We start from the raw sequence: 12,795 nt of genomic DNA, 5'->3' as shown, positions 1-12,795 counted from the left end.
AATTGGATTCTAACTTCAAACTGTTATTTCAGTACTGAAAACTTCATGCTTCTATGACCAAAACCAGATCTAAGGAAGGGGACCAAACTTCAGAGATAGAATGAACTGAATTCAGTGTATGTGTTATCACAATTATTTACAGAATAAAGAGCGTTGATGTGACACTGAAGGTTTCACAGGGAAATCTGAATTAATGAAAAATTGGGTGACTGTGTAATTACTTAAGTTAAAGTACACCCTGCCAATAAAAATCTGTTGTGTAAGGTGTATTCTAAGCATGTTTTGCATACAACAAAGCAAAACAGAGCCACACAAAGCTTGAGAATCGAGTTTTCACTCATCTCAGCTTCCCTTAGACATGTTCATTTTTTTTCTGCTCAGAAGGGAATTCACGTGTCTGTGAGTTCAGGATATACTTCTTAAACCATGGGAAACTAAGTGTTGATTACACTCCTGTGTTGGGTGACCGCTGCATTCCTTTTAAATGTTGCTAAATGATTCATCTACTGAATACATTTTATGGTACGCTTTGCTGCCTTAAGGTAGATTAAAACCAGTAGTTTTATTTGGATGTTTGTCTATTAATTTTGGCTGCTGTACAGCAAAAGATCCCCCTCTTGCTAGTCAGCAAATTCTCAGTGCTGAAATTCTGGTTACAGGCTGAATGTACAACACACCAAGGAGTATTCTTTTCCTGTATTAGGTTAATTCAATGTCATTTTTACTACTGTCCTTTATGTAATACTGTTGATGCTCTTGCTCTCTTTGTGTTCTCACCTAAAGAGCAAGAGAACAAAGTCTTTGTCTTGATGGCCTTGCAATATAGACCTTACAAATTACATTTGTTAGAGCAGACACTATATGTGAGGATAGAAAGCAGAGGTGGAAACCATGGATACCCAAAGAAGAGGTTGCCAATGAAAAGGTGATAACCACAGATAACTTAAATACAGGGACACCCCTACACAGGTATTTTAAAGATTGTTTAAATATGTTTGAACAGCAAAGAAAAGCAATCTGTAATGGAAGTAAACAACAGAAGTAAAAGAAGACAAATCCAGAAAAGGAAAAAAAATATAATAATATGATAAGACTAGATAAGGCAGCAAACGGAAAGCCTAAATAGATATTTGAAAATAAGTGTGTATAGAGGAAAAGATTATGGCAATGAAGATTACAAAGTCATAGTGATCTATAGAGAGTTATTTTTGTTACAAAATAAAGGATGAAATATCCTAAGGGAGAAGATTGTGCCAGTGAAATTTATGGATAAGGCTAGGTCAGACTCCTGCAAGTTAAAGTAGTATTTTTGCTCATGAATTTCTTGAGGTAGAGCTTCGAAGAAGGCTCTGTAAGAAAAGGTAAATTAAAGTCTAGTCCAGAAAGAGAAAGGTGACATTAAGAGATGCAGAGATTAACACAGAAAAATGCTTTCAGTATTTTGAAAGACTGGAGGAGAGTGATGGGAAAAGATGTGCTACTGTAGAGCTTTTGGTAGAAAGTGACAACAAACTGAGAGTGAAGGATGGGAGTACAAACTAAAACCATGGGAGAAGACTTTAAATCAAAGAAGAGAAGAGGAAAAGCAAAAGAAATAGAAAAAAGCAAGGAAACAAATGAAAAAGATATAAAAAAAAGTAAATTGGAAATGAGAGTGTAGATGAAGCAGAACAAAACAATATGTACTAATGGGGATCCAACTGCCTGCCTAGACCTTAGTGTTGTAGGAAGCAGTATTTGCTGTGGGTAAGGAAGTTTCAGCCCCTCTGAAGTATATATATATACAGAGTGAGAGAATTGTGTAATTGCCGCAAAACCTTAAAAATTATTTTAAGTCTTGCTTTTCAGCTTTGACAGATGCAATCTGGTTTCTGTCAGTCGTCTTCAAAACATTGCTTTTAATATCATATTTTTGAGTCAATTCTGTGATAGTCTGTTCATTACTGCCTTATATTTCCCTCAGTTGCTTTCCATTATCTGATGGATTGTGGTGGGTTGGCTCTGCCTAGATGTCAGGTTCCCACCAAAACTGCTCTACTACTCCCCTCCTCAGCTGGACAGGAGATAGAAAAAATAAGGAGACTCATGGGTTGAGATAAGAGCTGGGAGAGATCCCTTACCAGTTACCGTTATGGGCAAAACAGACTCAGCTTGGGAAATTAATTTGAATTATTACCAATCAAATGAGAGTAGGATAATGATAAAATAAAGTCAAATCTTTAAACCACCTTCCTCCCAACCTCTCCCTTCTCTGGACTTAACTCCTACATTCTCTCTCTCGTCTCCCCACTGACACAGGGGAATGGGAATAGGGGCTGTGCTCAGTTCATCACACTTGTCTCTGCCACTCCTATCTCCACACTCTTCCCCTGCTCCAACGTGGGGTCCCTCCCATGTGAGACAGTCCTTCATGAACTTCTCTAAAGTGGGTCCTTCCCACAGGCTGCAATTCTTCTTTAGCTGCTCCAGCGTGGGTCCCTCCCACAGGGTGCAGTTCCTCAGGAACAGACTGCAACTATTGGAATTAAATTCCAATATTGCGGGATGGAACGTGCCTGGGCTTGTCTGGCCCTTGCTGTTTGACCAAGGGCGGCAGCTGTGGTGGTTTCACCTCAGAGACACCTTTGGCTGGCTGGATGCTGCATCTGGCACTTGGGACAGGTCCAGCCATGCAGGAGCTCAGGTTTACCTCTGCAAGAGAGGCCTCAAGGCGAGGTGAAGGAAAGGAGTCGGTTCTGATGGACAGTTTTGATCCAGAGCTTTATTCCTGGCCCACAGGCCTCTGAGTCCAGCAACAGCTCCAACAGAACCAGAACCACGTGGTTGCCATGTCTTTTAACCCCAGGGAGAGGGGGAGGGAAGGGGTAGGGATCCCACCAACCAGGTAAGGGGGGGAAGTAACAGGGGACAAATGGCACCTGGATGGCCCAATGTCCCCAGGGCTGAGAAGCATCTTTTGAACTTCGCCAATCACACCACGCCCTTTCTGGAATGCCAAGATTGACGGACAGCACTCAGCAGGGGCAAGGGAGAGGTGGAGAGAGGTTATTGGCACACCTGGGGAAAGAACTGGGATAACTGAGACAGGTATTACATCCCACCACAACATGCAACAGTGGATGCTCTGCGGGCTTACAAGTCCTGCCAACAAACCTGCTCCCACATGGGCTCTGCTCTCCATGGAAGCATATTGGGCCCTGCCAGGAGCCTACTCCAGCACAGGCTTCTAGGGGCTCGTGACCTTCCTCAGGCAGCCCCCCACTGTGACATGGATTCCTCCAGGGGTTGCAGGAAGAGCTCTACTCCCCTCTGGACCTCCATGGTCTGCAGGGGCACAGCTGCCTCACCATGGGCTGGAGGGAATCTCTGCTCTGGAGCCAGAGCACCTCCTGGTCTTCCTCCTGCACTGACTTTGCTGTCTGCAGGGCTGTTCCTCTCACATATTCCCATTGCTCTCTCTAGTGTTCTTGTGCAGTTTTTCCCTGGGCCTTCTTAAGTCTTTTATCATAAAGGCACTTTGCTATTACTCACAGGCTTAGCCTTGGTCAGCTGCAGATCCACCTTGGATCCAGCTGGCATTGACACTATTGGATATGGCAAAAGCTTCTCACAGAAGGCGCCCCTGTAGTCTCCCCCACTACCAAAACTTTGCTACACAAACCCAATACATGTTTCAGGCTAGTTTTTTAAAAGATGTTGTATGTCTTAGCCTGAGTTCTGTCCTGTGTAGTTAATTTTTATATGCCTTTGTTTCACCATTAATACATATTCTGTTGTATGTGTTTTTGTGGAAATGAAATTGAATATTCATAGTTTATCACTAGGTGACCTTACCAGCTGAAGACTCATTTTCTTCCATGTGCATTTCATCTGGAACACTGAATATTTAAGTTGCAGAAGATGGAGTAGTTTAAACCAAGAATGCCACTTCACAATACCATATATTCCAGTGACTTGACCTGAAAAATAGACAGAAGGAAAAAGTAAAATAGAAGAATGAATTCTGGCTTGAATCACGCAGAATGTGAATATCAGCATTGGCTTCAGATTTTTAGTAGAAATAGGATAGAGTTATGGTACAGTTGGATGTTCTCAATAATTGCTACTGAAGAAGTTATATTTGTGTAAATCAGTTGCATTTTCATGGAAGCAGTGACCAGTGTTTGAGAGCATGATTCTCTAAAGTGGTAGTCAAGACGTTTGTAGAGAATAATTGTCTTCCAGTGGCTGTTGCAATGAGTGCATATTTGTACAAGGCAGAAGAAATTCTGGATTTATTATGAGCTAGATAGGATTAAGTTAAAACCAGTTTTTAGTGAGATTCAAAGATGAGGAGGACTTGATGTCATATGGTACACAGAAGTGAATTTGGCTCTTCTTTTTGTCAGATTTTAGCAGGACAATCACAGATATATCTGGCAAAAGGCATGTGTCACTCTGACAAACCATTACATACTCTCTCTCTCTCCTCTTACAAATGGCTGTAAGGACATTTCTGTGTGACATAGGATGTCTTAGAATGACCACATCCCTTCCTCCTCCCTCCTCTACTTCCACCATAAATTATTCACATGAGTCTGGGTACTGCTAAAAGGGAAGGGTGGGAGAGAAGTGCTATTGAATGGAAAAATTTGTTGTTCTCACAGCTCAAGCTTGTGTTCAATGGAATCAAGTCTGCCACAAATTTCTCTCCTCGTTGGCAGTGAACAAGGCGTAAATTTTATTCAGAATATTAAGAATGAGTGAGATGGAGTATTAATGAAAACATTGTGCTGCTTTATAGCTTTCACAGCAACAAAACCTTTACATGAAATGACAGTAATCGGTATCATAACAGTATTTAAATTAGTATATAGAATACAGATATGAGTTATATTTGTATAAGTACTTGACTTCCCAGAGAATAAAAATTACCTTAAAATATGTTAGAGGTCTGAGATAAAGAAAGTGAAAGCTCTGGATTTCTGCTAAGGATTAAAAATCCAAAAAGATAGGCACAACAGGCCACGGAAGGATAGCATAATAGGGCACCCTGTAGTGCTCAGCTACTAAAAGTTTAATCCTTGATTATGAATTTTATTGCTTTTGTGTATTTGTCTCAGATGCTTAAAATAATGTTGTCATGCAAGTTTGGATTAATATTTTTACATAATTTATTTTAATTACATCATTTTTCTGGTTTCTGCTTCTTTTAAATCCATCAACTGCTTCTGATATCAGAACCTCTGCAATGATCCACAGTCTGCTCCACAATAATATTCACAAAAATCACATATATCTTATAAAGAAAAGAGTGATGGGTAGGAGATGTTAGAAGACAGAATTATTTGTGCTCAGATCAAGAACATATGATGTTTTTCAGACAGTGCAAGCTAGAAAATAGCATAATTCCCATTTCAAATATATACAGATAATTGGGAGAAGGAATTAATTTAAAAGCAAAATAATTCTAATATTGAAAAATGTAAATTTAATAATATTATTAACATAATTTTAAATAATAAATTAATATAATCCAATTTCTGTATATATTGTTTTCCTTTTTGTACTTCTGGGTCTGAATCCTACACACTTTAATTTATATTTTACATTGAATTCACTATATGGAGCACTGAAAACTCTGGATAGATGAAGACTTCTTTTCTGTCAATATTTCAGTTCATTGTGGTAGTTTATGCTACTCACCAAGTTGAGCCACTGTTAAATTTTGATATTCTATTTAAATTATGAAACTCTTCTATACTACACAGTCTTTCAATATTCACAAGTGCAAATAAAGCCATTGTGCAATGAGATTTGGGGTCCTCTAACAAGAAATTATATTGCGATGATTTTGTATTTAATTATATTATTTAATTAATTATTTAACATAGATTAGTATTTTCTGATTAGAATAAATCCTCAAAAAAAATTTAAGAGATATTATTCTTTTGAATGTGTCTATTGAAAAATAATTTCCCATGTTTTAAGAGGAAAAAAATTGATTAGACTTTTTTCTTCTTTGTACGAAAGTAGCCTGTGTTGACTGCTGAGCTTGATAGAAAAAATTAACTGGGAAAACATGTGGAATAAGGGTGGAGAAACAACGGTCTTTGGGAGTCAGAATTCCATCTTTTATTTTCCTTTTTTTTGGATATTTTCACTATTTTTGCATCCGTATTTTCCTTATTTTAATTTCTCTTAAGGACAATGTAAACATACATTTCTTCATATATTTTTCATCTGAGGTAATTGTCACACAATGTGTATAATGTTGCATAATTCCTTCAAATATTCTTTATTAATGGAGGAGTTCCCTGACTTGTTCAAAAATTTTGTAGAAGGAAACAGAGAATGTTTATAATAAAATTCAAATAATAGATGAGTAATACTGTAATAAAAATTGTGATCTGGTGATTATGAGCTGCTTTGATTACCAAAATTCCAGATGATCAGGATACGCAATGAAATAAGTTTGAGTATGAATTAATCAGAAGGACTTTCTTAAAAACATTCCCTATGAGACTTGGCAAAAAGAAGGAATGAGCATCCATCCCTGCCAACTATTGGTTGAATAAGAGGGCTCATGGAGTAGTGCTGAAAATCCAGGTTTCTGCCAATTATCTCTGTATTCAGGTTCTACTGTCAAATTAAGGATTTGGTCCACTGTTAACCCCTTCCCTGCAGAGGAATGTAGTGACATAAAAATAGGTCATCCAGACTGTCTAATGCCTGAGCTCTTCCTCCCCAAAAGCTGGTTTCCATTTAGTATAAAATGGGATAAGATAGATAGATAGAACTAGTGAAAGTAAAGACTCTAAATATTTAATCTCTGTGCCTCTGCCCAAAAATAATGATAAAGCTGCATATCCTGGGACCACAGTCTGCCTCACAACAACCTTAGAGTCGTTCGTCTCACCTTGAGGCAAAGTGGAACATACTGAGCTCTTTTCAATTAAATAAAAACACAAGAAAGATTTAGAGATAGGATTTTTTAAAGATTTTGACATACCAACATGCAAGGAGTATACAAATCCCAGTTATATAAATAACACAGAATATGTTTGTGGTGGTTGCAGTAAAGGAGGCAGTCATTGTGAACTGGACCTAGGCTACAAAAGTTTGATGGGTAATTAGTCTTATGGTATAGAACTCAAGATTTGTTTGTGCAAAATGTGTTGCAGCCAAGAAATATACTCAGATGTTTAGTGCAGAAACCCATGCGTACATATAACTATGACGTGCCATGTTTTTCCTTAATTCTGCATTTATGAAGTATTTTGATCTGAAATAGGCTTTCGGATTTTGACAGAAGCCTGCTGCATGAGTCCTTGTACTCTTTTCTTAATCTGTCATATTTCATTAACTACAGGAGCCCTTTACAACATTCTTTCTAAATGCAAATGATGGCAAGTTTGACCACCCAGATCGAACCTTCTCTTCAGTGGCCAGGTCCTGGAGGAACAGCCAAAGAGATACCTCAGATGTGAAGGTAACATACATGTTAAATAAATGGATAAATATGCAATTTCATTATGGCATTTTTGTTTATGTAAACATAAAGACGATGTTGTGTTATATTTTATATTTTTATATATCTTTTTTCTTTATATTCAGCACACTAGGTATAGCATAAATAAATAGGTGTCGATAAAGTTTATTGTTCTAACACAAACAATCAAAGATTCTTTGAAGTTGAGTGGACTAAAGATGGGATTTTTTAAAGAAAAAACCAACCTAACTGATCTAATTTAGATCAGATAATCAGGAGATGGAGAAAAGCTCAATAAATTGTTCTTTCCTGCTGTTAACTCAATATTTGGCCCACTCCATAAAACACAGCAGGAATTGGATTTGACCTTAAAGTGTCATATTGTTATAGCTTGCCTAGCTCTGGGTTTGCATTGCCTGAGGCAATTAATAAAGCATTAATGACAAGACCCATTTAAAATGTTGGCTTTTCTGTACAGCTTTAGCTTTTACTTGAATGTGCCTGGGGATATTATGCAACAATACACATTAGATTAAAACAACTTCTACACTATATACAGAAACAGCCAGAGAGCAGGGTGATTTTACTGCTGTTATTCCTTACCTTTGTATTTATCTTGTTAAATACAAAGGGTTATTGTTCATAGACATGGGACCTTATCAAAAGGAAACAAAAATCTAGAAATATTTTGAAAAATATGGTCTCTTCTTGATTATCATTTTCTTGTAATAAAGTAGGTAAAGGCTTCACTATAAAAATTGCTCTTAAAAAAAACCCCACATTTTTACAGTGAATATATATCTCTTCTATTTATATACTACCGCTCATACTAGGAAATGGTCATATTGCCATTATATTTTTATTTATATTTTTAATTTTTTGTTTGTCTTTGCAAAGAAAAAAAATTAAAATATGTATATTTGTTGATTTATTTTTATTCCAGAGCTCTTGTTTGCATAAGTATTCCAACAGTCTGAGAAGGGACAAATCATGTTGTTGTCATTCAGTTACTAGTTAGAATAACTAATTGCAAATTGTATGGTCATTTTAACATATGGGAGAAAATGCTTTTTAAGGAAATCAACCTGAATCTCCTACAAATCATTTTATGTTTATTCATGCTTGTCTGGAACTCAATCGTTTTTAAAGTACCATCACTCTTACCCTTGTAAGAAAAACAGGAGATTTCCAAATTTGGAAGCAATTTGAGGTAATATCTACTATATCTGATATATCTTCAAAGTGCTGACATTTTGATTTTTACTTTTCAATGAAATCTGTTTTTCCTGTAATTCCGCTAGAGTATCTGGGAGAGCGACTTCCTAGGAGTGGGGCTCAAACAAAGGATAAGAGCCTTAAACTGAGAAACAAGGGAAGACAGTTGGAAGTGACTGTAATCTTCTTGTCTGGCTTTAGTACACAGGAGGAGGGCAGTTAAATACATCAAGGCATTGCAAAAGATAAAGGAATATCTGTGGACAGACGGAGAGATGGTATTCAAGTGGGGTATATAATTAGTGAAAGGATTGTTCTTAAACTAGCAACCAAATGAGTTACCAGTAAAACAATTAACTGAAATGTTTGTCTGAGAATACTAGGAGTCTTGTGAACCAAGTGGGATAAATTAAACTGCTGTTGCCAGCCATTGCAAGGATGAAGGAATTAAGGATGGATAACAGCTGTATTGCAAAATGTATTTGTATTAAAAAACCCCAACTTATCAAAACAAAACAAATATTAAAAAGATGCTCAGAACCAGATACCTTCAGAAAAGGAAGGCAAAGGTGAAGAAATTAAGCTATGTTCTTTAATGCCACTGAATTGCAGAAAGGGAATTGGGGATAGCAGGTAAAATAGTAAAAATTAAGGGTCAGAATTGCCCTAGGGGAAAGCCTGTAAAACAAGGTGTTCCAGAACATATTTGGCAGTCTACTATAGAGCCCCCAAATCAGATTAATACATATATGCACATTTCTGTTATGCCATTAGAAAGAGAAATACTACTTGGAGCTAAGTCATTACAGAAAATCTAATATGGGAGTAACAGATGAGGTATGTTAGTCAATAAATGTTTTCTCCAGATAATCCCTGACCTGTCCATTCAGGGATACATTAGGGATTAAAGATGCTGTTTAAAATAGGGGCCTGTTAATTAATGAAGATGCAGGAAAGGTGGGTTTAGAAAATAACATTGAATTGATTTATTTTGAATTGATTCAGTTCAAGATGAAAATAGATGAATAAAAAGATGTTCAAAAATGAGCTGAATCTTTAGAAATGCTAAAACAAATAGAAAACATTCATAAATTATCTAACAAAAAAAATCTGTAGAAATTAGGGGAGATTTAATACCAGCATTCGATATATTGCAATACCAAAATAATTTATTGTATACAAAGCCACTACTGGAATAAATCTACTGAGATGCACTTCAATAGCTAAGCAAAATATGTTAATGCATTCCTCTTTTTTCTTCAGTTTAAGAAGGAAACTAAGATCAACAGGATGGCACAAAGTTTATCGTAATACCAAAGGTTTATCCTTAGGGTACAACAACTGGAATATCTCATGAAATATAATTTTCACCTGAAACAATCTGATTAGTCATTCATTCAGAGCCATTATGGTCTCAGAGAGCATATGTTATTGTTTTTCTCTTTTTTCTTGTCCAGTTTTTAGTATGAATTCTTGTTGGATAAAGTAAATGCTTAGTGCTTTCTTTGTTGGAAACCATCAAGTGTAAAATACACCTAAACTGGAGTTAGCCATTAGAACAAAAAATGTGGTTTAGGAAGTGGATACAGGTAGAAAAATGTGTGTATGTGTGGGGTAATTAATGTCTAAAGTGGAGACACATAAATGCTATGAAATATGCAAACATATGAAACGGAGAAGAATTATTTCTCAAGGAACAAAGAGGGAAGGAATGTCAGAGGAAAGGAATCAGAGTGCAAAAATGCTTATTTAAGCAAGAGAGTATGAGAAGTTAGGGTGAAGTTGAGTATTGTCTGAGTTTGAATATCCCCACAAAGGGAAGTAGCAAAATCTTTATTTATAAACCTTTTTTTTTTTCAAAGTAGACTGGCAAAGTCCTGGCAAGGCCCTTTGATTTGCAGAGTCTGTGTTTCTTAGCAATCAATCAAGAATGAGTATAGCAGCTAATTGTTGCTGTTGTTTGTTCCTTAAGATCTTAATGAACTTCATTTCTCAATGCCATTACATCAGGGCCAACTTTTCCCTAAGGCTTTGAAGTTCATTCTGCAAAACGATAGGGAAATGGACGATTATTAATACTACAAATACCTAATTTTTTCAGATTAGTTGTGCTGCTGTTTAGAATGCCTTGCAGGCTTTTCAAACATTTGAATCAAGTTTTCAGGGACTTGAAAAGCAGTGAGGTTTGGGGAGCTACTAAGGAACCCCCTCAAAATTTCTGGCCATTTTTGTCACTCTCCTAAGAGAAGCATCCACTGTCTTGCACAACAGAAAAGCTTCAGCTCTGAGAGTGTGAATCATTCAAAAACTAGTGGTCAGCTGCCTGGCAACTTCTAGTATTTATCCAGCAGTCCTGTTAGAAAGAAGATAGTGTGCAAAAGAGAAGATGTGTACAGGTTGTGTGTGAGTACAGAACCTGGAGGCATGCTCTCTGTTAAAGTGTTCTCTATACTTGTGTAGCTTTTTCTGGCTCCACATCTAGCTATACACAGGGGGAAAGGCTTGGCAGTGTGGATTTCCTTGTGATATACATGCTGTCAATTCTTTCACCATCCTAAAGAATTTTTAAGTCTTTATGGTAAATATTTAGTGCATGGAATAGAGGTTATCAATCAAAGTAGCCAACTCTGAAAACTGCTAAGACTAACAAGTGTTCATTATTCATGTATTCCTTATCATACATTTAAAATTCATCTGAGCTGCTTTAAGTGCATTTATCTCTGATCTTACTAATCTCATTAATTATTGTGGCACAGGTTATGAAATAATTTTAAAACAGCATGTGAAATGAATTAATCTGAAATTCTTCATTGCTGTGTGTTGTAAGATGGCCACAATTTTTGCTCTCAAGTACTGTATTAAATAATTATATGAAGTATCTTAATTTTTTACTAACAAGGTCTAATTAAAAATAAAAAAGGGTTTTTTTGGAAAGCAAAATCTGGAGGGTTTTTTACATCAGTTACCATTTAAGAAAGAGGACTATAAGGTACATTATTTTCAAGTGCTTCAGTAAGTGCTGAAGTAGGTCAATTTTAACTAATGAACTGAGATTTTTAAGTACTGCAGATGCTTTCCACAACTGTTCTTTTACAGCCTCAATGTTGTCTGAAAAAATACATCCAAACCATTTTCACAGAATTCAGCATTAAAATTTAAAAACCAAGTACCTGAAATTTGCAAAAGAATTTGTCTCTCTTTAGGAATCTACATTTCTGTCTGTCCAGCTCCTTTTCTCCCATGCTTGTTTCCTCCCTGGCATTCCCTCTCTGTTTCTCCCTTTCTTTTCCCTCCTTCCCTTTCCCCTTTAAATATGTGTAATCTCTTCTGGGACTGAATTATTTCACACTGAGCTAATGAAAATAGGGCTGTGGCAGTAGCTTAATCAGCCTGAAAACAAGCTGTAATTCTGGCATCTCGGATTGTGGCAAAAGGTAGACCACCTTTGAAAAATGAAGTGTATGATAGATTATTGCTCAATAAAGGATTAAAGATTTACTTAGACCATGCTGTTCCTTACTCTCAGGTTTGTTTTGGTTCATTTTCAAGAAACTCATTCACCTACAGTGGATGAAACAGAATTAATACAGTATGTGCTGTGTTAGAGTGGTAACACACAAGGGAGAGCCTGGATAACACAGTTTATTTTATTGTGTCTCCCTTTATCAACATCGACCTTCTCTCAAGATAATCAGTACAAGCTGGAGGAAGAATGAGCGTTCACGGGGTGACCTTTGAGGAAGCAAGTCACCCGGAAATGACCATAACTTGGCCAGTCAGCTTGCACATTTTTTCCTTTCTAACCCCCCTTCCCCTCCCCCCTCCAGTTTTTGGTAACATTGACTTCCCCAGAACCTCCTGTTCAGGCGCTAATCTTTCCTAATACCTCTCAAACTTGTTATATTGTTTTTTGAATAGTCTGTTTAGAAGTTAGAAAGGTAGCTCTGACAAAATGTCAGTAAAGTGCCTTAGTGTGAAATGGAGGAACTCATGACTGACTCATTGACCCAGTACTAGACTCTTGTGGAATTAATGGATGCCAGGGGATCAACCTTTTGGGAGGAAAAGATGGAAAGAAAAAGAAATGGAAGCTTTAAAACCTTGAAGTG

General features: G+C 36.8%; 1 protein-coding gene across 11 annotated transcripts in view; it reads left to right on the top strand.

The window, feature by feature from the left end:
• The window catches only part of NBEA (neurobeachin), a 456,358-nt gene that overhangs the window by 383,381 nt on the left and 60,182 nt on the right, over positions 1–12,795 (top strand). For all 11 annotated transcript variants that reach the window (XM_064716099.1, XM_064716185.1, XM_064716109.1 and 8 more), the window contains one exon: positions 7,352–7,471. In XM_064716099.1, coding sequence (XP_064572169.1) covers positions 7,352–7,471 — 120 coding nt within the window. The remainder of the gene's footprint in view (positions 1–7,351; positions 7,472–12,795) is intronic.

The sequence above is a fragment of the Zonotrichia leucophrys genome, chromosome 1, assembly GCF_028769735.1.
Source record: "Zonotrichia leucophrys gambelii isolate GWCS_2022_RI chromosome 1, RI_Zleu_2.0, whole genome shotgun sequence".
Taxonomy (NCBI): domain Eukaryota; kingdom Metazoa; phylum Chordata; class Aves; order Passeriformes; family Passerellidae; genus Zonotrichia; species Zonotrichia leucophrys.
This window is presented reverse-complemented; position numbering and strand designations above follow the sequence as displayed.